At 45.4% G+C, this 26197-nt stretch overlaps 2 protein-coding genes across 5 annotated transcripts; one reads left to right on the top strand and one right to left on the bottom strand.

Annotated features, from left to right (window-relative positions):
- Window positions 1-3515: 3515 nt before the first annotated feature.
- On the bottom strand, window positions 3516-14353 carry VCF1 (VCP nuclear cofactor family member 1). 2 transcript variants are annotated; one of them, XM_083148762.1, is made up of 4 exons: window positions 14141-14353; window positions 8803-8945; window positions 7261-7354; window positions 3516-5360 (listed from the first exon to the last, which is right to left on the bottom strand). In XM_083148762.1, exons 2-4 carry the CDS (start codon window positions 8817-8819, stop codon window positions 5142-5144), a joined length of 330 nt encoding a protein of 109 aa, XP_083004888.1. In that variant the 5' UTR covers window positions 8820-8945; window positions 14141-14353; the 3' UTR covers window positions 3516-5141. The 2 variants fall into 2 exon arrangements, with proteins under 2 accessions (XP_083004888.1, XP_083004887.1); XM_083148761.1 differs by lacking the exon at window positions 14141-14353 and adding an exon at window positions 13767-13930.
- On the top strand, window positions 14045-26197 carry MTNAP1 (mitochondrial nucleoid associated protein 1). Of its 3 annotated transcripts, none has more exons than XM_083148757.1 (5): window positions 14045-14895; window positions 19345-20616; window positions 22057-22179; window positions 22607-22723; window positions 23633-24440. In XM_083148757.1, the coding sequence occupies exons 2-5, from the start codon at window positions 19347-19349 to the stop codon at window positions 23680-23682; spliced, it is 1560 nt and encodes a 519-aa protein (XP_083004883.1). In that variant the 5' UTR covers window positions 14045-14895; window positions 19345-19346; the 3' UTR covers window positions 23683-24440. The 3 variants fall into 3 exon arrangements, with proteins under 3 accessions (XP_083004883.1, XP_083004886.1, XP_083004885.1); XM_083148759.1 differs by lacking the exon at window positions 23633-24440 and adding an exon at window positions 25796-26197 and having other exon boundaries at window positions 14048-14895; XM_083148760.1 differs by lacking the exons at window positions 22607-22723; window positions 23633-24440 and adding an exon at window positions 25796-26197.

The raw sequence follows: 26197 nt of genomic DNA, 5'->3' as shown, positions 1-26197 counted from the left end.
CAATGCGTGCAATACAAGACAGTTACACACACACACACACTAAGTACAGATACACCTCTCACAAGCCAAAAACCTCAGGGTTCTGTGAGACCTGGAGGAGAATAAGCCCTGTGAACACAAGTACCTATACAGTGCAAAACACCATATATGTCAGCATAAAACCTTTACAGAGCTTCCCAAGCTGCAGTCACCTGTAAACAGGAAAGAGTCAGCCTTACTGAGTGTATCTGTATAATGGCCGCGCCATGCCCGCCTCCCGTTCTTAAGCGTGTCCCCTCTCCCTCATACCTAGCCAGCCTGTGCAGTCCTGACAGCGCCCAGAGCCACCCGCTGCTAGCGCTCCTCTGTGCAAGCCTCCGCAAACAGCTTCACCAAGCGGGACCTGCAGCACGAGGACGCGCCTTCCGCAAGATGGCGGCGCCTCACAAACGCTGCAGGATAAGCGCACAGCGCGGCTGAGACAGAGATCAGGGGACGGCGTGTGGAAAGCGCGCTCAGCGCAGTACTCACCACCGGAGGCTCCACTTCGTGACTGGCGTCCCCTTTGATGGAGGGGCGGCAGGGACATGGAAACGTACGGGCAGGCACCTTTAGCGAGGTCCTGACCGACGACCTGGAAATCCAGGGGCGCTGAATACCCGGACCCACACCTTTTCCTAGGTGGGGAAGGGATTCACAGAAATAGAGAAAAAACCTTTCTAATAGAAAAAAGCTAGAAAACGTGCAGGAGCAGAAAAAACTGTGACCTAACTCCCTGGCACAATTTTCTCACTGGGGGATTGTGGGTCTTAGAGGGGAGGAGCCAGTATCCCCTAATTAATATTAAGATGTGCCTAGCTCCCAGCATTCCCAGCTCTAATACCCAAAGTGATTCCAGTGGTCCCTGCTGCATGTCAGAGAAATGGTTGTTATTATTATTACTATTGTTTCTACTACGGTGTATTTTAATTATTTTTGTCTGTATAGTCTTGATCTCACTACACCAATGTGTACTACTGGGGAACAGTGTTGGGCCGGCACTCCACAGCTCAGCTCCTGTTAATGGCACCAGGTGCCTTCCTCTGTTAACCCCTCAGGATTTCACTATGTAAGACAGGAAATAAGGCGGCACTCCGGCGACTTGAAAATAATTGAAAAACAAAACACCACTGCCTCCCCGGGTCCGGGGAGCGCCGCTGAACTGTCAATCAGCCGCTGCTCATCCCTGTCCCCGGCTTGTTATAAGCTGGCGCCGGAGACTTCAATACAAAAGCCAGGGGGGGGGGGGGAGCCAAGCATCGCTGAAGCTGCCTGAGTTCAGCGATTGAACTTAGCAGCACTGCCCGGCTCTAAATAGTGGCAATCCCGAGAATTTTCCGGGCTTGCCAGACTGGGCAGTGAGGCACAGCCTGGAAATTTCTCAGGATTGACACTGAAGGGGTTAATGATTATGTCTGTTGTAAGAGACAAACAACACTGGGGCAGATGTATTAAGCCTGGAGAAGTGATAAAGTTGAAGGAGATAATGCACCAACCAATCAACACCCAACTGATTGGCTGGTGCTTTATCTCCTTCCACTTTATCTCCACACCAGGCTTAATGCATCAGCCCCATTCAATGCAGGAGGTACCAGGCACATCTCCAGGTTAGTGCAGTGCAGCTGTTAACATTACAACTTCGGGCAAAGAGCCTTATCTGGGCACTTGACATCGCTACTTGGATCCTGGAAGATTGGTAACTTGTAGCATTGTCAGATGAGTCATGGTTCGGGAGTGGAGAATACCCCATATTGTCAACTGAAAACTGTGGTGGTTCCATAATGGTTTGGGTATATCCATGTGGCATTGTGGTTTGCGAGTCAGCCAGAACACATCATTGACTGGTAACAGCTAAGCAGGCATTCATAAACTTCATATACCCACACAAGAATGGAAACATCTAGCAGGATAACGTACCATATAATCAGTCCCAAATTGTCATGAATTGGTCATAGGCAGGGCTATTTTTGTGCAGGCTCCAGCAGGAACTGAGGCCCTTATTCCAGTTCACTCTTTCAGACAAAATATTTGTTAGATGGACAAAACCATGTGCACTGCAGGTGAGGCAGGTGTTCATTGTGCAGAGATAATTATATTTGGGTGGGGTTTTACACCTGCCGTGCACATGGTTTTGTCCATCTAAGAAATATTTTGTCAGAAAGAGTGAACTAGAATAAGGGCCTCAGTTCCTGCTGGAGCCTGCACACAAATAGCCCTGTAGGCATGTTCTACAGATTTAGAATTAATGGTGTGTTTGCTACATTCACCCGGCATGAACTCAATCAAGCATTTATGGGATATGGTGATGAAGCCCAATCACTCCCAAGAACTTGCACCTACATATATCAGGAAGCTGTAGGAAGACAGCCAGATGCCATGGACCAACCTCTCTCCAGAGGCAACCATTTATTGGAGGAAATCAGTGACCCACCAAGTTGCTACACTTTGCTGCGCTAGAGTGGGTCTTACACAATACCAAGCACCAAGCAGGTGGCATGTGATTGAGAAATTTTTGCATAAGAGCTATGCAAACTACTATTGAATAAATGCACAAAATTATCTATATACATGCTTGGTATCAAAGGCATTACTAGGAGAGTGCAGACCAGATGTCACCAAAATGCTGGCTCCTCCTCAGCAACATGATCACTGTTAAGCGAGCAATGTTCCTCCAGCAGTCGTTGCAGAGGTTTAAAGTTGCGTTCACAGAGTATGATTTAGCGCTGGATTGTGCACTACAGATGGAGCGCCTCTGATCCTTGGCCGGGGATCGCTGGCAATTGCCGGCACAGAGGCTCTCCATCTGACTGGGACGTGCGTGCGTCTCACATGCACACACGTCCCAGTTTTAGGACGGCGCCGCTGCGGGTCCCTGCTCGTCTCCACTTCAAGGAGGGGCACCAGGGGAGGCACGCGCACGCCCCTGGGGAGAGCCAGCTGCTAGTGGGGGCTAGCGATAGAATCTCCAGCCCCTGCAAGGAAGCTCCACCTGTATCTAGCTAGTATGAATACTATGATAGATAGTACGCTCTATCATACCGTGTTTATGCACTACCCGATGCACGATGTGTGCTCCCACCGGTCATATGGGAGGGAGCCCCTTGGATGAACATGCAACTCAATTCTGGATAGATAACATTTTGTAGTATAGTGTAGTATAGCTGTGACATCATATAATGTTATATCATATCATATAATCTTACGTTATTTTCAGCACCAATCGTATGCTTTTGACCACTGGGACATTCCTGTAAAATCGCATACGATATCGTACGGTACATGTGTACGCACCTTAAGACTTTTCCCTGATATTACTGTAATCCATGTAGATGCATCGGACAGTGTCACAAGTGGAAGAGGAGTTTCAGGTCAGGCCTTTCGTTTAGATAACTGGCAATACACAGTTCCGACACTCAGACAGTCTTTAAAAATGGGCTGGCTTTCTAGCTTACCCAAAAATTACCCCACATACTAATTAGGAAAAACTGAAACGCAAGTTTGATCAAATTAAATATTTTTATTGTGCATCACTTCCAATTAGCACTGCCTATCTTTCCAACTTAAACATGGGGTATAAGAATTTTACCATCTGTGGTATACAAAACTGCCCTGAAGTCTATGCAAAAGTAAAACTCACAAATAGAAGTCTTTACCTTGGTCAATAGCTATAGAACCACCGTTTTCATGGTGCCAAGATACATTTTAAGACCTTTTCTGATTCAGGAGACTAAATGAATGGGTAATGCACACCCTCCTACAAACGGTACTAAATAATATTTTGTTTTAATTGATCTTATAGAAATTTAGTTCATCGGCCTTGGAAGCAATTGAAAGAAGTATACAGAGCCATGTCTAGGTACACAGACAAACAATGGTAAACAAACCTTCTTGGATGATATAAAGCGATGTTGGAACTGTAAGAGCAAATCAAAAATATAAAGTGGTGTAGTCAAAAGTGCACAAGGAAATGTAGAAGGTTGTCTGATCCCTGTAAATGAGTAACCACCGCAACACCAGTGTTTTCTCCCCCAAAACACTTCACACAACAACCTAATTCAGTAACTATTTCCATTCAGGACGCAGGAGCAGGCTTTACTTGCTACAAAACGGGAAGGTCTCTTCTTTGTTATGATTATATACATATTAGGACTGGTGCGGTGATAAGAACAACACAAATACCGCAAATTAGCTTAACGGAGAGCAAATATGCATATCCCGTACAATGCTTTTTCCCAATAACACAAAACAGAATGACCTCCAATAGAAAATGTGTATCTCTATATCCAAACTAGGAGAAAATAGATGGCTATTACCCATAGTAGCACCAAAGAAGACTATGCTGCTGCGAAACCTATTCAAAACCCATACGCAAGACAACTCTATGGGGCTTATATAAGAAATCTATATTCTGTGCACAAATGCTGTAACCCATAGCAACCAGGTGACTGCTTTTACTTTTTTTTTTTTTTTTAATTACTGCAAAAAGAACTGAGGCTCTTTGCTGATCAGTCATTGCACATTTAAGCACAACAGCATTCTAAACTTGTAGGCCTACATAGTGTATTTAAGACAAAAATGTAAGTCTCCAGGTACTAATAGTGGATATCTAATCTGGTTATGATAGGCTGCAGCAGCTGTTATTCATTGAGCCATGTAGTTAAATGAATGTGTGCTTGAGCCGGTCTCTAGTTTGCAATACATGGTGACCTTTATGCCAAGTAAGAGGGTAACAAGAGCAACTATGTCTTGTCTCAGACAGAAATCCCTTTGTTACACCGCTATGCTCTCAGAAAATGTAGGTGGAACCGAGCAACTGTGTGACATGGCAAAAAGTGCTAATTTCAGTCATCTAGAAAATAAATGTAACAACTAAATGGGCACAGCAAGGTGGCAGTCACACTGTAGCAAATCATTTATCCCAAGTCTTACCATTTCTCTTTCCAGGATACATGGACGGAACATAATAAAACAAATAATTGTTTATCTGGGATGTAGGTATTGAAGTAATATTAGAAAGCAGACAGGCTACAGACTGTGTCGTTGCTTTGGGGAAATATTTATACATTGTAAAATTGGCATGAAACACTAAGTTCGTTTCCGGAAAACAATCCATGATTGGCAGGTCAGGAGGAAGGACAGCCCCGCTGTTGTAGGCTAGAGAAATGCGCCTCTTTCAAGATTTGGTTGATATGAACATAGGGTCCCTGATTCAGAGCGGACTGTTCTGGGACGGAGACGGGTTGCGGAGTGGCCGGGCCTGATCCAGCTACTGTCTGAAGGTTGTCTGAGCCGCTACTTCTCTCCAAGCTGAAGTTGCTGTTACTGCTGTCACTCCCTAAAGACTAGAATAATAATAAAAAAAAAAAAAAACACAACAACACTGTTTAAGAGGTAAAAAAATTCAGAAAATTGATCTGCACACTTGCAACATTTAAGATCTAGGGCAGGCATTCCCAACCACGGTCCTCAAGGCACACTAACAGTGCAGGTTTTGTAGATATCCAGGCTTCAGCACAGGTGACTTAATAGTATCTGAGGGATTCTGATTAAACCATCTCTGCTGAAGCCTGGATATCACTAAAACCTGCACTGTTGGTGTGCCTTGAGGACCGTGGTAATGCCTGATCTAGGAGATTACACATACAACATTTCCTGTAGCGATACCACCCAAACCCCCCCCCCCTCCACTTCTTAACAAGAAGAGGACTACAACTCAACATTTATATATAAAATTTTGGAACAGTGGTTCCCAAACTCAGTCTTAGAGGAACACTAAAGGCCCCAGTCCACTAGGGTGAGGTATTGCATGCAATAAACATCCAACACAAGCAGTGGCTCCCGGTGGACAGGAGCACATACGATACATTGTATGCCAAAGGACTGCATACAATGTATTGTATGTAATCCTAGCAAGGGCTACGAGCTGCGACAAATATTAGTGGCAGCCCGCATGATCTGCGACTGCAATGGGACGAGCAAGGAAACACACCTCACGTCGCAAGTAAATGACATGCGATGTGTCACTTTTTATATGATCCATTGCTGTAATGCGTCAGAATCGCATTCAAAATGGACATATCGCACTACCGGATGAGGGCCTTAACAGTCCAGGTTTTAAAGATACCCATGGCTCAGCACAGATGGATAAATCAAATTGACTGAGCTACTAATCAAGTTAACAGTGACCAAGCATGGATCTCGTAACACATGAAATGGTAGCGTATTCAAGTTTACATTAACAGGATATGCCACTAAATCACCTAAGAAGAGATTAGAAAGAACCTCTATAGATCCATGGTCAGGGAACTCGGTCCTCATTACCCCACACAGTACATGTTTTGCAGGTGCACAGGTGTACTAATTACTCACAGACACATTTTATAAGGTCCGCAGGTGGAGTTAAATATTTCACATGTGATTCTGTGTGGAGACCTGCAAAGCATGCACTGCGTGGGGTAATTGAGGACCACGTTCCCTGACCACTGCTCTAGATGCAGGTTGCACAGTCAGTTTGTATTTGGCTAGACATGACATACCCAAGTTGTATGTGGTTAATGCCATTCAGTCACATACTCAAATCACATAATGGCTCACCATACTTTTCTATATATCTACATAACTGAGGATTGCATCCACACTTCAGTTTGAAAAAAACAAAACACCTTCCTGGTAGACAGACACTATGATTGGAATGTGCCAATGCTGCCTCTATGGGAAGGTGTGAACAGACCTGGGTGAACAAACAACCTTTTTGCAAGAGAAAACAAAAAATGATAAAACTTGGTAACTATGTGGGCGGAGGACTAAGTGGCTGCCCAACACAGCTGTTTGGTGAAAGAAACAAGGGATCTGGTTTAAGGAGTCGAGATCTGAGCAAGACTGCAAAGCCCAACTCCAGAATACACCTGTTACCTGTACAACAACTGTCTCCATGAACAGACATAAACAGGTATGTTGAGCCTACAATTATCTTGACACACACTGGAACCCAGCAGTATATAAATACTGGCAGCCTTATTTTTACATTGCAGTTTAGATGACATCATATTACATCTGCCTCACCTGCAGTGCATTTAGTTTTGCCCAGTTCGAGAAAAAAAATCTGCCCTGTGTTAAAGTCTGAATCGGCCCAAAGCGTAAGCACAGAGTGCAAACAAATGGATCTTCAAAGTACCATTACATAAATGTCTTGTGCTGTACTGAGAACACAGGTATACCTCAGGAAGTGTCAAGTGCACTTACCTCTGTCTCTGCCTCCCAATCCTGGAATGTGGGGCTCCTGTTGCTCCGTTTGGACTGTGGGTGCTGGGAGACATCATTATTTCGTCGTCTCTTCCTGAAATTTAGGAGTGTAGAGTTAGTAATTATACACATAGTGTACAAATAAACAAAGTAGCTGGCAGCAACTTTTGTCTCATTACAATTGTGATGCCAGCGTGACATGTCCACTCAACCAGAGTACCTAGATGACCCACAACTGAAAGACCATGTTACTTAGGAACTAATTATTGTGATTTTGTGTCTGAAAATGTAACATGCAGCAATGTTTTAGAGACTATGGGACAGATTTTTTTAACCTGGTAAAGTGATTAAGTGGAAAGTGATAACACACCAGCAAATCAGGTGTGTTTGAAAAATAAAAGGCCTGGAATGCCAACACCATCAAAATATCCACCAATAAAATGCCAGCGCCGATCTCACATTTGTTTTATAAATTCAAATTAAAAAAATTTGTATAGAGGAAAAAATAAAAAAAGGGATGATATTTTCTATATAAAAAGTAGACAATACAGGTTACGATGAATAAAAATGTCTGCTTGCCAATTTTCACACCTATCTTGACAAATTCACTTGGCACTCAAAGGGTTGATGCTACCTACAGAAAGCAATTAATTGTGCTTGACACATAGGTGTCGAACTAAGCCCTGCCCACTTTCAGTGGTCGACCCAGTGACCATATCCCTTCTAAAATGCACATATTTCCTGACTATGAGCTCCCTGAATCACCTTTTAGCTAACAAATTGAAAGGAAATAAAAACATAGAAACTTCTACAAGTGGAAGTATACACTTTGACCAGAAATAATTTGGTTTCATACTGGACCACCAAACTGAAACACCCCTAAAAGGGTTTCATGGCACCCTAGCCACATTATGTGGAAACCACTGATCTACAGTAATAGAAAAAAGTGTAGAATGTGATCGGTTAAATAATGTCATAAGGTGACCTTGCTACACCTGTCATGTGAAGCGGGGCCATTAATACATGTATATATTAAAAAACCATGTCTATAGCCACCCTTGGTTATAACCAGTGGGGTACGGTGGGGTGAGACAGAGCTTTTCCTGTCATACTAACGTATATGCCAGAGTTTTGAGTTTATAAAGTATGTCAAAAATACATAGAATATACCAAAAATCCTTATTTTCATTATTCTAATAATTTTTATAGTCAAAACCCTGGAGTAAAAATGTCTATGATAGGTGAGGCAGTGCCTCACCTGGCTACCTTTTCAGCATATCTCTTATCAAAACTCAGTGAATTTCCAGCAGTATATACTGCTGCACGTGTATAATGCTGGCATGTACCCCATGGCTCTTATACTGTGTATAAATCTGGCTCTTGTACTTGCCAGGGACTCCTTAGCCATTTAGCTCACCGCACGTCCCGGTTATAAAGAAATTACTTTCTGCCCTGATGAGTTATTTTGTACTTCATAAAGTAGCAAAGCCATATAGTTACAGTACAAAGCAGTCACACAAACACAACAGGAAACTTTCTGACCTGCTATCAGGCAACATCTGGCCTGTGGGCTCCGGCCGTCCCGGGATCCTCTTGCTGACAATGATGTAAGGGAATCCACAGGAAACAAACAGGACCGTGTGTGGGTTGATGTCCAGTTAGAAATATCTGCCGATTATTCCAGGCTAAGAAAAAAGTGATATCTGGGGTCAGTCAGAGGAGACAAATATAAATAACCTACATATTTGTTGCAAAAAGAATTGGCGTTACACCAGTTTGTGGTATGGTGTCCAGTAGGGTATTCATCCTAAACCCTCGGTAAATTACTGTGCAACGTAGGGAAAACCAATTCAATTAAAAGCTTTTCCCTCACGCATAAAACTGGGGAAAACTGCGCAGAAATACACAGACTGCAGAATCAATGGGTTTTCCCTGTGCATGAATACTCGTTTGTGCCTTTTCTGCAAACAGAAGTACACATCTGGGATTCATGTGAGGTGGAATACCGGTTACTGATTCACAATGCCCCTGCAATTAGTTGCAGAGTAGACCCAGCAGCTAATTGAATATGCCTGTTAAAACGCAATGATGTAGATCAGTAAACATTCCGGAGTGTGAAGAAACTTGAAGCATGCATCTGATTCCATTGTATAGTCTACACTAGGAAAATTCTAACAACCCCCCATTGGTTAAAGACACAAAATTCTTTGTCCAGTTTTTTGTTGAACAGTGTTCTCAAATGTTCCACATCAGACCTTAACACCAGACAGATCACAGAGACTGTTGTAGTATTATTGGGCTGCCCACTGTAAAAACACAGCAAACATGGTTAAATAATTTAGCATGGTATTCTATTGATAAGGATTTTGCAGTTGTGGTAATGTATAAGAAACACGCAGCATGCGAGCATAGGGACTTTACCTGTATGCTAAACACACTTCAAACTGCATGTTTTTTTCCTGTGGGAGTCAACGGTTTGCTCTGCCACAGCTTCAGTCAAGTGACTCGGGGGTAGATTTATTAAGTGACGATCAGGGGAATATGCGATATCCCCGTGCCTTATGGCAGGGGATAGCGCTTCCCCTGATCTATGACACCTGCTGAGCGGGTGTCTATCGTGCGGCGGTGTGGAGGCATAGCGCAGCTACGATATTTCGTGCTGCGCCCCTGCCTCCTGCCTGATTTATGAACGGTCAGCATCGCTGACCGTTCCACCGCCTGCAGCCATCGACTTTGACAGCTGCAGGCGGCGATGCCCTATGCCTACAGCAGGGACAGTGCTGGCTCTGAGCTGCGCTGGGGATCTCACGTGAGTGGTGAGATCCCGCGCATGCGCAGTCCAGCCGGCTGGGGAGAAGCAGACAGTGCGTCAGTGTTAACTGGCACGCTGTCAGCTGGAGGAGGCATCGCCGGAGGAGGGAGTTGGCGCTCCCCCGCTTCGGCGGCAAGATCTTAGTAGATCTTGTCGCCGTCCCCTCCTGCTTCGCCTCGCTACTTTTAGCGCCGCTATAATAAATCTACCCCTGGGAGCTATCCAATATTGTTTGTGCTGCTGAACGAGCCATGGTGCCATTTCTGCTTGTATATTCCTGAGGTAGCAAGCAAAAGCCCACCCATAGATGGGCTTTTGGCACCAAAAGACAGTGTCCATTAATCTGCCCTGATTTAACCACTTTAAAACTAGACAAGAAATCGGAGCATGTGGCAAAAATACAATATTGCCTGTGGTCGCTGCAGGTACATGATATTAGGCATACACACAAAGATTAAACATCAATATCGTTCCGAAGCCCTTTTCTGAACGAGATTGATGCCAAGATCTTCTAGTGCAGCGGTTCTCAAACTGTGGGTCCTGACCATCTCAGCATGGGGTCGCGACTCCATTTTGCTGACCATCAGGCCGATTACTTTTCTAATCTCAGTCAGTGATTTAAATCTGAAAAGTCTGTTGAATTGTCTGTTATTTTATACTCCTCCCATCACTCTGTGCCTCCATAGTGCTGCCATGTATGTGCTGTCTGCTGGCCACACATGTGATGTGATGACCTTCTGTAGTAACTTGCTGGGGTCCTGTCATTATTTTTTATTGTCTGATGGGGTCCCAGAGCAAAATAGTTTGAGGACCCCTGTTCTAGTGTATATGGGCCTTCATGCAGATGACTGCTCTTGTCCATTTTCCAGCGTTTGGGAGCAAAGGGTCGCTTGCAATTTGTTCCCAGATTTTCATTCCAACCAGCCAGATTGGAAAGATAATCGTCTAGTGCACAGGTCTTCAACCTGTGGCCCTCCAGATGTTGTGGATGTTGTGGTCCCAGCATGCCCTGAGGTTTTTTGGCATGCTCTTATAGGAAAAAAATGTGGCAATGCATGTTCAAACATGTAGTTTCACAACATCTGGAGGGCCACCGGTTGAAGACCCATGGTCTAGTGCAGTGGTAGCCAACCCTAGCCCTCGAGAGCTACCAACAGTTCACATTTTCCAGACAACCTAGCTGCTGCACTCATTAATCACTGACACATTTTAAAAGATACACAGATGGAGCTAATTAGCTCACTTGTGATTCTGTGAAGAGACCTGCAAAACATGCACTGTTGGTAGCTCTCGAGGACTAGAGTTGGCTACCCCAGGATTAGTGTGTATTATTTATTATCAGTTTCTTATATAGCGCAGCAGATTCCGTTGCGCTTTACAATAGTAAACAGTGATAAAACAAACTGGGTAACAACAGACAGACTTAGAGGTAGGAGGGCCCTGCTGCAAGCTTACAATCTCTAGGATGGCCCTTTACACCTTTGAAACATCACCAGAATAAGATCCTTTCTCATACATTCATTATCTCCCTCTGTATAGCCCACACCAAGATGGATTTTTCATCGCACTGAATATAAGTGTGTGGGAAACCGTACAGTCGGCCATAACATATACGGCCATTACGTGATCAGCTGGTCAGCGCACAGTGGGCCTTATTCAGATCTGAGCTCAGTACAAATTTGTTAGGAAAATGGGCAAAACCATGAGCACTGCAGGTGGGGCAGATGTAACATGTGTAGAGAGAGTGGGAGTTATTTTGTTTCTGTGCAGGGTAAATACTGGCTGCATTATTTTTACACTGCAATTTAGATTTCAGTTTCAGCACACCCCACCCAAATTTAACTCTCTTTGCACAGGTTACATCTACTCCACCTGCAGTGCACATGGTTTTGCCCATTTTCAAAACAAATTTGTACTGAGCTCAGATCTGAATAAGGCCCAGTGTTCAAATGAATTCCCCTCATTGTGTCCTGCTTGCATCTCAAGTTTTCCCTTACAGCCCACCCCACAGAGGAGTGAGAAAAAAAAAAACTTACGATGTCAGTACTTTTATAAATGCCCAATATGTACTTAGTGGGGCATCATCCCTTTGAAAAAAAAAACCATCTCCCTACAAATGGAAAACACTCCAAGCCCAGCAGACTTCTCACAACACAACAATGTTTTACCTACTTGAAAAAACATCATTATTAAAAGCCCATTCATCACCCACCGAGCTTCCCACTGCCCACAGTCTTCATCTCAGACTCTCCCTATTAGATGGTTAACTGTTACAAGCAGAGTACCTTCCCCTCCATCAATCTCTACCATATCTTGTATAATTCCTCTTACATAACAGTTTTATATAATGGCATACCTCCCAACATGACCCTCTCCAGAAGGGACACATTGCTCTGCTCCTGGACATTCCTCTTAATGTATGATTGCCCTCATCTGTGTTGAACAAGGTAATTTATAAGAAAGGTGATTCAACACGTCAATTATAAATTAGGAGGAAAGTCCAGGAACAGAGCATTGTGTCCCTCCTGGCGCACAGTACTGCATACCCTTCAGCTGTACCCTTTTGGCTGGTACAGTGCTATATTTCATGGCCTGTATCAGCCAAAAAGGGCTTTTTTACTGGTTTTCTGGGTCTCCAACTATCCATTGAAAATATAGGAAAGGGGATGTAGCCACATCCCATTTACACGCCCCCTTCCACAATTGTACCAGTTTCTCACCCCAAATGTTGGAGGGTATGGTACTGTGGGGAACACAATATTTCCCCATATTGTTCAATTTAAAGTAGGGATGGACATCGTATTGTGATGGTTCTCAACAATCAATGTTTTTATTCTGATGGCAGTGTTTTTACTATTCAATTGCAGCATTTCAATGTTTGCAATGGCAAGCATTTGATGATGTTGCGATGGTACAACCTCCAGTTTCACCCCCAGCCAGCCATGCTGCAGAATTTTGTGTGTACACAAAAAAGGGCTCTTTAGCACATATCATATGAATTTTCTATTAAATGATTTTGATGCGATTGTCAGTTACCCATAACTCCCAACATGACCCTCTCCAGGAGGGACACATTGCTCTGCTCCTGGGCTTGCCTCTTAATGTATGATTACCATCACCTGTGGAGGAACACCTTTCTTATTAGTTAACCTGTTCAAAAACAGGTGATGGCAATCATACATTAAGAGGAAAGTCCAGCAGCAGAGCATTGTGTCCCTCCTGGCAAGGGTCATGTTGGAAGGTATAGTTACCAATGCAACAAAAGATTTGATGGTGGGCTTTCGATGTCCATTTTTATACCTAGGTGATGTGCCCTACGTCCCCACTGTAAAGCACTGCATATTGTTATGGATCTGTAGTAATAATACATCACCAATACATATCCATTATTGAGAGGTGTAGGAATGCACGTTGCACAGTCGATAAGGGCACTGACGACCAGAGGCCTAGTGATAGGAGTAGCTAGCTGTAGGGAAACGATAGCTCCAGCAAGGACATGCCTGTACCTGTAGTTCCACAACAGGCAGAAAGCCACAGGCTGTTTAAGACGGACCTGTGTCGAGACCGCAGCTGCTGCCAGTATCGGCACTCACTGCCCCAGTCCCATATACATATATATATATATAACAGCCTCGGCCTGTCACTGAAAGCTGCCTCCCACTTACCCGCATCGCCATCCCCCGCCCCAACTCACCTGCAGCCTCTCCCTGCCGGTGTCTGTCTGAGGCTACGGCCTCGTCTTCCCCCCGTCCAGGTCATGCTACTCATCCACTGGCAGAAGCTCTCAAGCTCCGCCAGATCCCATGCCCTAGACCGTGGCTCCCGCCGGATACAGGCCACGATGACATCACCGCGTCCTCGGGCGAGTGTGAACCAATAGAGGCACAGTCCTGCACACGTCGCCGGCAGTGGGCGGACATTTTGTTGGTTGGATAAAAAGCAGGTTACAGAGGTCGGCGACGTGTAAAAGGGAGGGGCACAGCTAGGCATCTACATTCTCAGCTGACATACATAATATACATATATTTATATCTAGTATACCCGTGCCTGTCATTTCGTGTTATTCACCTGCTGCTCGCCAAGTCTCTCATGCAGCAGATGTAGACACACGTCATCGTCACATGATACGCACATACTAGCTGTGCTAGTACTGCAGGGTGTATGTGTATTGGCAGCACCAAGCCCCCGGCCACACAGCCAGCTTTCACTTTTCTTCTACAGCTGTATAACATCGACAACACGCACGGCACGGCCCGTGCTCAGACGTTTGGCTTTGTGATTCCAGCCAATCACGATCACAGCGCAGCCCGGGGGCGTGACACGTGATGCATGACCTCAGAAGACGGTTCTTTCTCTGTGGCGTGGGCGACTGCAGCATGTGTAGCCTGGAGCCGGCCCGGCAGCAACGTGACGCTACGGTAGCAGCTAGTTCCCCTTCGCCGTAAGGACCTGGGGAGGAGAGGGGGCGGGAGAGGGGGCGGGAGAGGAGGAGCAAGGTCAGAACAAGACAACTTTTTTTTGAGCCGACATGTGCCGACAGGCGGTATTTCATGCCCTACCATCCACTAGGGCGTGGAGGAGGTTATTAAAGCTGTGGCGAGCGAAGCGAGCCACCGTGCCCGAAGCATTGCGAGCGAAGCGAGCTATGCGAGGGTCCATTTGGGTCCCTTCTTCTGAACTTGCTCCTCCTCTCCCTGCCCCATCTCCTCCCCAGGTCCTTACGGTGAAGGGGAACTAGTCTCAACCGTGACGCTACCTCCAGGGAAGCGATCGCGGCGGCGCACCTTACTCACTTGCATAGAATGCTGCAATCAAGGCTTTAGGTAACATCTGTCTTCACCCAAGCGTCCCTAACAAAAGCGCACTGACAGCAGTATGGCACAGTCTAATTTTGTACATACACACCTATGATGACACCACAGTAATAATAACGTGGTCGTTTATAAAAAAAAAAAAAAAAATTGTATACATTCCTCAGTTTTGTTTAAAATGAAAAATGTTATTTTATGTAAACTTGTCAGTTTGTGTTTAACCTGATTCCAAGGACATAAGGACACTGTCAGGGACACACCCATCTTTATGAAACATACCACCCCCTCCTATGTCAGTCTCCATCCCATGCCCCCACAGTCTGTGTATTCTCCTGTAATCCTTTTACAATGTAAACGAAGTACACTCTATAACACCATGGCAAATAATTGGGTGATTGGCCCTGCCTAATCATTTTGGTGAAAATGAGCCCATTTATTATACAATATTTGCGGCTTATTCTCGGGATGAACAGAAAATATTAAGTCCCCCAGTCGTGTATCTCAGAGGGGCTGCAGCAGGAATCTCCTGTACCTGCTGCAATCTCGCCTGCAGCCACATCCCCCATAGAATTCCGTGGGGATGCAATGGTGCCTGATGTAACAATATCGGGCAGCACTGCATCAGCTACCGCCATTCTGAGATGGAGACATCTCATTGTAGCCTATAGCTGTGTACAGACGGGGGCGATAGGGGCTGAAATCGCTGGAAATATGGTCGCAGGCGACCATATTGCCAGTGATGGGAGTGTGCTCCCGTTTTCAGCCCCATTCTAATCGCTGGTCGCAGGAGCTTGCTCCTGCGACCAGCTGATTACCTCTGCGCCACCGCCGGCAGAGGTTCCCTTTCATCAGCGATGAAAAGGAGACACTGAGCAATATATTGCTCAGCAACATATTGCTGAGCAATATATCTCCCCCCGTGTGTACGCACCTTTAAGCCCCGTACACACGGGGGGAGATATATTGCTAGCAATATATTGCTGAGCAATATATCGCTCTGTGTCTCCTGCTCATCAGCGACCGGATATGGTCACTGATGAAAAAGAAACTGCCGGGGGGAGCCCGGCAGTGGCAGTGGAAATCAGCTGGTCGCAGGAGCATGTTCCTGCGACCAGCGATCACTACAGGGGTAAAAACCTGAGCACGCACCCGGTGATATATCGCCGGTGCACACTCCCATCGCGGGCAATATGGTCGCTCAGCAACCATATTTCCCACGATATTACACAAAATCGCCCCCGTGTGTACGCACCTTTACGCAACTTACTGCATTGCTGGTGGGGCAGTACGGCCGGCGATGGTCAGTGCTAACTGCACATGCGCAGCCTCCCAGCACCCTGCAAAACAGATTACAGGATAGTTCCTTTCAGAGCTTCTGTCCCTGCATCTGAAAAAACATATTCATACATTTGGCATTAGGATCGCATATTACTATGCGATCCTGGGCGCTACAATCCCATCCAGATTGCATAAGCAATCCTTTATAAGCAGGCCCCTAAATAAGTGTAAAAAAAAAAATTCCCTCATCCCATTATTGAGTCGGTCAGACTTGGCAAAAGATATTGGCCAAAAGGTCCCAATATTGAGCAGTGTGTTGATGTTCTCCCTAATCTGCCAATATTTCCTATCATTTACCCACAAGAAGCTCCCTTCTTGTGGGCGTCAGACCAATGCAAGCACAGTCTGATGTGACAGAAAATCTGTAACCTTTTCCAAACAAATGCTATGGGTCAGATTTATCAAGGAATGATATGCTTGTAATCACTTTGCAAATTGCACATTGCAAATGTTAAATAATCCTCCAGCCAATCAGCTTTTTTAAACACATAATAGTTCGGTGGTGACTGGCTGGAGCACCATTTATCAGTTAGGAGGTGACTGGCTGGAGCACCATTTATCAGTTAGGAGGTGACTGGCTGGAGCACCATTTATCAGTTAGGAGGTGACTGGCTGGAGCACCATTTATCAGTTAGGAGGTGACTGGCTGGAGCACCATTTATCATTCTGAATGAGTGATAACAAGAATATGACCCTAAGTAGTAAATTTGCAATTAGATTATTGGTATCCGTCTATCAAGTATCTATTGCATCCTTGAAAATGATAGACTGAATCTGATTGGTTGCTGTGGGCAACATCACATCTGGGCCCTTATTCTGGTTCACTCGCAAAGGCAAATTACTTCTCAAATGGACAAAACCATATGCACTGCAGGGGGGCAGATGTAACATGTGCAGAGAGAATTAGATTTGGGTGAGGTGTGTACATCAAACTGATATCTATATTGCAGTGTAAAAATAAAGCAGCCTGTATTTACCCTGCAAAGAAACAAAATAACTCACCCAAATCTAATTCTCTATGCACATGTTACATCTGCCCCCCCTGCAGTGCACATGGTTTTGTAAATTTGAGAAGGAATTTTCCTTTGTGAGTGAACCAGAATAAGGGCCCTGTTTCAGGTTTAGCTGGAGCTAGTATAGCGGGATACGGTCATTTGGTCACCAGCATGATGGTCGACACATTATGTTGACTTGCAGGAAGGTCGACATGACTTAAGGTCAAAAGGGTCATTAGGTCGACATGGGCAAGGTTGACAGGGTCATTAGGGCAACATGGGGTTCTTTACTGTTTTTTTGAGCCAAAATGTGCTGACAGGCGGTATTTCATGCCCTACCATCCACTAGGGCGTGGTGGGAGAATAAAATAGCGTCTTAGTGTTTATGTTGACTGTGTTGACATTCCGGTTAAAAACAAACAAACACATGTCGACTTTTTCAATGTCAACCTTACCCATGTCGACCTAATGACTCTGTCGACCTAATGACTCTGTCGACCTAATGACCATGTCAACCTAAAGTCATGTCGACCTAAATGCATGGTGACCTAATGGTTGTGTAACATAATGCTGGTGACCTAATGATCCATACCCAGTATAGCTATAGCTTCCATAAACGCAGCAGCAATGCTTAAATATGGTAAAGTATTAAGGGCATCTGGTATAAATGTGTTACCCACTGCTTCATTGGAGGACGCAGTTTCTGGTCACTCTGCCACACTATAGGCTGCTGAAAAGCAGTCAGGTTACGCCATCCGGCTGCCACAGCACCGTTGTTTTGGCCAGGAAATCTCCGTCAGGCGACGGGCGTGGATCACTTGGTCACCAGCAAGTTGTTAGACAGTCATTAGGCCGACATGCAGGAAGGTCAATATGAGTCTAGGTCGACAGGGTCATTAGGTCGACATGGGTAAGGTCGACAGTAAAAATGTCAACATATTTTATTTGTTATTGCTTTTTTTTTTTTTTACCCCTATGTGGCCACAGCCAACATAAACACTAAAACGTACCACCGCGTTTCCTCGCATGGCTCGCTGCGCTTGCGATGCTTCGAGCATGGTGACTCGCTACGCTCGGCAAACTATTTTATTCTCACACCCTAGTGCAGGGCTGGGCAATTGCGGCCCTCCAGATGTTGAGGAACTACACATCCCAGGATGCTTTGCATTAGTTTTGCTATGTGGCCATGCTGAAACTGATGCAAGGCATGCTGGGATGTGTAGTTCCTCAACATCTGGAGGGCCGCAATTGCCCAGCCCTGCCCTAGTGGATGGTAGGGTATGAAATATCGCCTGTTGGCACATGTCGTGTCGGCATGGACACCGAAATGTACCACCACGTCCCCTCGCATGGCTCGCCATGCTTCGGGCAAACTATTGTCGACCCAAAAAACCCATGTCGACCTAATGGCCCATGTCGAACTAATAACCCTGTCAACCTAACCCATGCCGACCTAATAATCCTGTCGACCTAACCCATGTCGATCTAATAACCCTGTCAACCTAACCCATGCCGACCTAATAATCCTGTCGACCTAACCCATGTCGACCTAATAACTCTGTTGACCTAACCCATGTCGACCTAATAATCCTGTCGACCTAACCCATGTCGATCTAATAACCCTGTTGACCTAACCCATGTCAACCTAAAGTCTTGTCGACCTTATTGCATGTCGAACCTACTTGGTGGTGACCCAATGACCATATCCCCAGATGACAGAGTGTACCTAGCTTATGATTTAACAAACAAGACCCTCTCTACATAATTATATAAATCTGGACTAGTCTAATTAATGTACTCTCAACATTCTGTTTTCCCAAATCTCCAGCACTACAGAACCTTTGTAGCACCACAGAAATACAACATAATAATTCAGCTGTCACCAGTGGTATTATTTGGTTATACACGTAGATACTCAGGGGGAAATTTTACTAAGACAGGAGTTCTATTTCACGTGGGTTGTTGCTATGGACAACCAATCAGCATCTACTTCTTATTTATTTAGCACCTCCTAGAAGATAATAGTATCTGATTGGTTGCCTGAAATAGAACTCCCATCTTAGTAAATTTCCCCCCTCAGACTTTATTTAGATTGTTAAAAAACTGAAGTTGCATCTGTCTCTTTTAGAAATGAAAGACCAATCTCCTCCCACTGACCTCTGCCCATTCTGTGGAAAGCCTTTTAAGAGGCTGAAATCACATTTACCCTACTGTAAGATGGCTGATTCCAAGAACAAGCCTCCAGCTACGCCCAGCACAAATCTGGATAACAAGAGGTCTGTAAAAAACATGAAGTGTTTGCCAGGAGAAATTCTTATAGAGTATTCAAAAGTGAGAGGGAAACAGAAGACGGGTATTATTGAGACCACTGAGAGGCCAAAAAAACAACCTCCGAAAAATATTATGACATCCTTATCTCCGATAACCCAAGCAAAGATGGAAAAGCCTTCATCAGATAGTAAATTGTCCTATGTGACACCACCGAACGCTATTGTAAACACAAAAGGACAACGTTCAAAGAAAGATATAAATAATATTCCTTTGGACAAACCAAATGATCATGTTAAATTAATCCTTGCAGAAGACATCAAAGCAAAACAATCTTCTTTAAAACGTTCAAAAAAAAATCTAATGGCTCCAATATCTGAAACCAGTAAGGTGGTTACATTATTAATGGAACAAGGCCAGGCTGCTATAGCAGATACAGAACCATCTGCAGCAGTCTCGCAGAGCATTTTAGCAAAACCAGGCATTGATAGGAAGGTCCCAGCATTTGTGGAATCCGTCAATGTGAATAATTCTGGTCAGAAGCTGAACGTTATGTGCCAACAAGTTATTAATGGCACTTTGGAAAGAACTGAACAGAAGCGTTTGAGATTACCTGTACTAGACCAGTTCTCCATAAAGACAAGGCAAGAAGGTGCAAGTAATAACAGCATTGCACTATGGGATCAATGTCAAGGTTCCTTCAATGAAAAATATTTCAATGAGAGCAAGAGTCTGGTGTTACAGCAGGATTCAGAGCAAAGTTCTCCTTGTACTATATCCTCCCAGGTTTCCAGTCTTGAACTGTCAGGCGCTATTATCCAGGAAAGCCTTGCCAAACAATTGCTACCTGGTATCTCTCCCAAACTGCACTCACAGGATACACATCAAACTACTCTGAATAACATAAAAACATTGGACACTACTGGAACATCAATGGAGATCAACCAGTACTTGCTGTCCCCATGCAAGATTGTGTTGGTTGCAGATGTAGAACCAGGGAATAACACATTAGGACTGCAATGGATTCCTCATCTTTATTCTAATTATGTCCGGCAAGGCATTGTTCCTGGAAGACGAGACCAATGGGGACTGAACCAGAGACTGAGCGAAACAAAAGAACCACTAAATACTGGTAATTTTCACCAATGATTGTACTGTAAATTTAGAATAAGATTGTGAGGTTCTTTACATTGCTACCAGACCTCCACCCTATAGGCCTAGGCTTACTTGGAAATGATGTGCAATTTCCTCAACCTGTCAGTTCTCTTCCCCACCATGTAGGGCCCTATTCCGATTAACATGCTCCCCTGCGACTGCGCATAGTTATATATGCGCATGTGGAGCCGTTGTGTGCGAGCAGCCATGGCGAATAGATTATTTGCCGGGCGCTTGCACACAACAGTGTGGGCGGCCGGCCAGGGGATTTGCCCATGGGAACGCCAAGCATTTCATGGGCGTCCCCATGAAATCACTCTGCGTTCTTATGGTAATTCACAGAGGTGTCTCAGATCTGCGAGCGCTGTAGAAATCATTAGATGGTCGCCAACTATCGAACGTCTTGAAATTCGCAGCCTTGCGAGTCAAGCAGAATAAAAATAAATGGTACTTGTGTAGTTTCACGGTGGTATTAATGTATTTAGCGTAGCGTCCCTGTCAGAATCAGTGTAGTGTTCCCACGGCCTGCGTAGTCAGCGCCCCGGCCGGTATCAGCGTAGTGTTCCCGCCCATTCGCGCCCAAAGCATGGCGAGCGGACGCGGTATGCGTCCTCCCGACTTGTTCATACCCCCACTATCCACGTCAGCATGGAGTTGATTTTATAAAGTGTGGCGAGCCACTGAGCGGATGCGGAATACACATTAAGTAATCCGCATACCCTCGCCACGCTTCGGGCTCGGTGGCTCGCTCCTCCTCGCCACACTATATAAATTCATCTTCACGCCGACATGGATAGTGGGGGTATGAACAGTTCGGGAGAATGCAAACCGCGTCCGCTCGCCACGCTTCGGTCTGGCGTGGATAGTGGGGGTTTGAAATGGAGGCATTTGCCAGTATGTAACATGGAGCACTGGCAAATGCGTCCTTTATTGTGCATGAGACGCATTTGCACACCGCACCCCCACTTTGTGCATGAGACGCAAGCGCTACCGAAACCCTAACCCTGTCCGAGTCCCTAAAGCGGACACAGGCATGGTTGCCGTACCCTGCCGCAATAATTACCGAGACGCATAAGCGTCTGCGACGCTCCTGCCTCTCAGACAGATGGAGCCCCTCTCTGCCGGCGTCTGCCAGTGCAGGGGATCTGGCGTCACCGGCGCTGTGTGAAAGGCGCTCACTAGGGATGTCGGGGACAGAGCTGCAGCTCCCAGGGACAATACGGTGACTAGCTGCCTGAAGGGGACACTACGCAGGGCTGCCACGGAGTCACTAAACTGACTACGCTAGGCAGCCATTGGGCTATGCTGACAACATAGCTTAGCCTACATTGAAAACGTAGCGTAGCCTTCTGCCGTGAAACTACACAAGTACCAAATAAATAATAAAACCTCTTCAATCACCATATTTGTGTCTCAGAGCCTGTTACGGACAGCCCCTTAGCATCCAGACAGCTGATGGATGTGAAGTTTGGGGAGCTTCCATCCTGGTTGGCCCACCGAAGGTTTTCAATGAAGATGTTTCCAGAACTAGTTCAAAACGGTAAGAGAAAATATTTAAGGGCCTACACAAAGCAAGTAGGCTTATGTAATACTTTTAATAACACAATGTTCTGTAATCTGCACCAACCAAGGAGATAATGGTACTTATGTATTATCTGGGCTCCCATGTTAAATGCACCCCATTTTTTCATACCCCTACTATCCAACTACGCATGGAGTTGATTTTATATAGTGTGGCGAGCGCAGCGAGCCACCGTGCCCGAAGCGTGGCGAGGGGACGCGGTCTCATAAGAAAAACGGGAGCCCAGATATTACATAAGTACTGCGATAATTTACATTAAAAGTAGTTGCCTGAATTGTTGGTATGAGGTACATCACATTTGCACTACAGAATAAAGAAACTGAAAAATGACTGTTGCTTTTTCAAGACTTTGGTAAACATGTTCTACACTTGCCCCTTCTTCCAGCTTGGGGGCGCTACTACAACAAGTACATCAATGTGAGGAAAGGTGGTGTGGCCGGCCTTGCTATGCTGCTTGCCGGGTATTGTGTCCTGAGCTATTCCTGGAATTACAATCATATAAGTAAGATTGGGCTTTATTTTGTTTTCTTGCATAGTCACAATAAGAATATTCTGTGACTGGCCAGTTTTGTGAACTGGTGCACTGGTAATAGGTGGGGCTGTTTATATTAACCAGATTTTGACATTTCTGTGGTAGATTCGTTACTAAGGGTAATGCAACTTTTTTCCTTTGGACATGTTTGTTGAGCTGTATAAAAATAGTTTTGTTTTTTTTTCAAAAGCATTTGTATAAAATGTAAAGCTGTAAATCCAGTGGCGTAACTAATACTTCTGCTCCCCCTGCTGAAAATTCAGGGGGGCGCCCCCCCTAGGTTAAACAACATCCCCCCGCCGCCACCCCCTATGCGGCCGTTACCTCAGCCGTGGCCGCGATTGTGCTGCCACTGGAGGGGAGCCGGGGTGCGGTGGAGGGGAGCCGTGATGTGCGGAGGGGAGTCGGGGTGGGGGTGGTGTTACCTCCTGCCGCATCTGCACCTGGTCCCGGCTCTCCCGTCTACTGCTGCTAATCAAAAGTGACTCTTGGAAAATGGCTGCCCCCATACAGCAGACGAAAAACTGTCTGCAGTATGGGGGCAGCCATTTTCCGAGTGTCACTATTTGTATTAGCAGCGCTGCAGCAGTAGCCGGGACTCGGGAGAGCTGGGACATGGCACAGGCGCTGGCGGCAGAAGGCAGTGAGTAATGTCCCGCAGCCCCCCGGTGCCCACACCCCCTCAGCGCCTCAGCTGCGGGACTATAGTTACGCCACTGTGTAAATCATTATCAGTACCAAGATCAGATGAAAACAAAAATGACCGGCAAAACACCATGTATAAGTTACATATCTGCATATGAATTAATATGGAACATTCTACAGATGCAGTGTTTTGGGAAATAGGAGATTGAGCCTAATTGTGTTGTTCTATCTCAGTTGTAGGCTCCCCAGAATATGAACTTGAGCAAATGTGTACACTGGCCTGATGTACACGTGCGCACACAGACATTCTAGGGTTAATTTGTTGGGAGCCAATTAACCTACCAGTATATTTTTGGATTGTCGTAAGAAGCCGGAGCACCCAGAGATACAGTGTCATAATATGATGAGAAAAAGAATTAATGAAGTCGTACTCGTGCACAGTTTTTGATATGCCACAACTGCAGCATGGAAATTGTCTTTTTGGTTAACTATTTTTAAGCTGCATTTGATTAGGGATGGGACAGTTTCTCGTAATTCTTTTTCTCTTTGTCCCGTTTTGATAAAACGGTCTCTGACCAATCAGAATACTTGCAGCACATAACATTTTGTTGGATAGTGTATTAAAATAAGTGTGAAAGGCAGTGGTCAGTTCTCTTTGCAGCGCTGTATGTAATATGGGGTAGTGACTGGACACAAGAACAGGAAAGCATGTAGCCACAAGCAGATTCAGTTCATGTAAAGGCCCCATACACTATGTGATTTTGAGCCGATTTCACCCGATTTCGGCACTTTGGGCAGATAAATCTGGTGAAATCGGCCCAAAATTGGAAGTTTGCGACATCTGATATGATCTGATGCGCGTTCCGGCGCGCATCAGATCGGATCAGGCCGTCGGACCTGCTGAACATAAGATATATCGGAATCTGACCCATCATGGGCACATCGTGGGTACCCACGATGTTTCAGTTCCGATATATCTATGGGTAGCTCGTGTGGCCACGGGCGCTAGCCTGACCCCTCTCGGGGACCAGTCCGGGGGAGCGGCAGGCGGGGACCGCAGATGCAGAGCAGAGACCGGGGGTGCGGCGGGAGAATAGGAAGAAATCCTATTCAAAAGACTGGACGGCCGCTGAGTCTTTTGAATAGGATGGTTTCTATTCTCCCTCCGCTACCCTGGTCCCCACGGCGAGCGGGAGAATAGAAACCATCCTATTCAAAACACTGGGTGGTCGCTGATTGGCTGAGAGCTCAGCCAATCAGCGGCCGCCCAGTCTTTTGAATATGATTTATTCCTATTCTTCCGCCGCGCCACCGGTCTCTGCTCTGCGGTCCCCGCCTGCCGCTACATCTGCCGCTCCCCCGGACCTGTCCCCTGCTCTCAGCCTGCCACTGCCAGATGCCGCTGTCGATCCCCCTGACCAGACCCGACCCTGCTCTCTGATCCCTGCCTGCCTCTACAACTCTCCAGCAGCTCCCCTGGACCCTCCTCTGCTGCCGCTTTCCCAGGTTTTTTTTTTTTCGCATGTGATAAATCGCATCCGATTTATCACATGTAATAATGGCACATCAAGTGCTAAATCTGATCAAGCTCCCCCGGGGAGCTCAGGGGGAAGTTGGGGCCGACTTGTCCTTAGGACAAGTCGGCCTAATGTATGGGGGCCTTAAGTCTGGTCTGTAATAGCACAGAGTGTTTCAGTGCCGATCATGTCCTAAGGCAGGCATTCCCAACCACGGTCCTCAAGGCACACCAACAGTGCAGGTTTTAGTGATATCGAGGCTTGAGCACAGGTGACTTAATTAGTACCTGAGTGATTCTGATTAAACCATGTGTGCTGAAGCCTGGATATCACTAAAACCGGTACTGTTGCGAATGCCTGTCCTAAGCACTGAACTGTTGACTTGAGTTGGCAAGGACTGAGCTAAAGGCAAGAAACTATGGGCCTTATTCTAGTTCACTCTGACAAAATCCTTCTTAGATGGACAAAACCATGTGCACTGCAGGGGGGCAGTTGTAAAATGTGCAGAGAGAATTAGATTTGGGTGAGTTATTTTGTTTCTGTGCAGGGAAAATACAGACTGCTTTATTTTTACACTGCAATATCGATCTCACTTTGAAGTAAAACCCCACCCAAATCTAATTCTCTCTGCACAATTAACATCTGCCCCCCTGCAGTGCACATGGTTTTGTCCATCTAAGAAGGATTTTGTCAGAAAGAGTGAACTAGAATAAGGCCCTATATGCCCCCGACAGAATTAGATAGTGGAAGAAACGGGGTCGCCAATACAGGGTAGTGATATGAGGCTCCTGTCAAATAGATGTGGGGGTCTGACATACCTCTATCTATAGGTTAATTCATCTTACTTGGTTCTATAGCTTTATTCATTACCCTCTTTCAGAACAAGATCGCTGGAGAAAATACCATTGAGAACCGCAGAGATCCCGGTTACACCCCGCTGCACTCCAGGCGCTGTTTCAAGTTCTGTGCTAAAACCAGCAGTGATCATTTAGTTCCTTTTTGAATGTTTGCATTGAAGCAGTTTGCATTTTGTTTTCTTTTATATTTAATAATAGGACGTGTTTTATCAAACAAGGTAAAGTCATATGAAGAATGTCTGGGCAATATTTAATAATAAAAATAACTTTCATCTTTGTTGTCATGTATTGCGCCATATCTGTTGGCTTATAAAGACAGTCAAGTGATGCAGAATTTAAAAGCAACAAAATGTATTGTTAAAGAATTATTTAAATGAAAAATGCCATTGAACATAGTGAATCATTTCAATCTAAAGGGAATAAAT

This window comes from Crinia signifera, chromosome 6 (genome assembly GCF_055691185.1).
Source record: "Crinia signifera chromosome 6, ASM5569118v1, whole genome shotgun sequence".
NCBI lineage: Eukaryota > Metazoa > Chordata > Amphibia > Anura > Myobatrachidae > Crinia > Crinia signifera.
This window is presented reverse-complemented; position numbering and strand designations above follow the sequence as displayed.

Bases quoted from the DNA above. Each gene is read 5' to 3' on its own strand.
- VCF1 (XM_083148762.1), bottom strand. The intron at 5,361-7,260 runs GTAAGTGCACTT...TTATTATTCTAG, and splicing joins ATTGGGAGGCAGAGACAGAG to TCTTTAGGGAGTGACAGCAG.
- MTNAP1 (XM_083148757.1), top strand. From the start codon at position 19,347: ATGAAAGACCAATCTCCTCCCACTGACCTCTGCCCATTCTGTGGAAAG. The intron at 20,617-22,056 runs GTAATTTTCACC...TTTGTGTCTCAG, and splicing joins AAAAGAACCACTAAATACTG to AGCCTGTTACGGACAGCCCC. The intron at 22,180-22,606 runs GTAAGAGAAAAT...CCCTTCTTCCAG, and splicing joins TCCAGAACTAGTTCAAAACG to CTTGGGGGCGCTACTACAAC.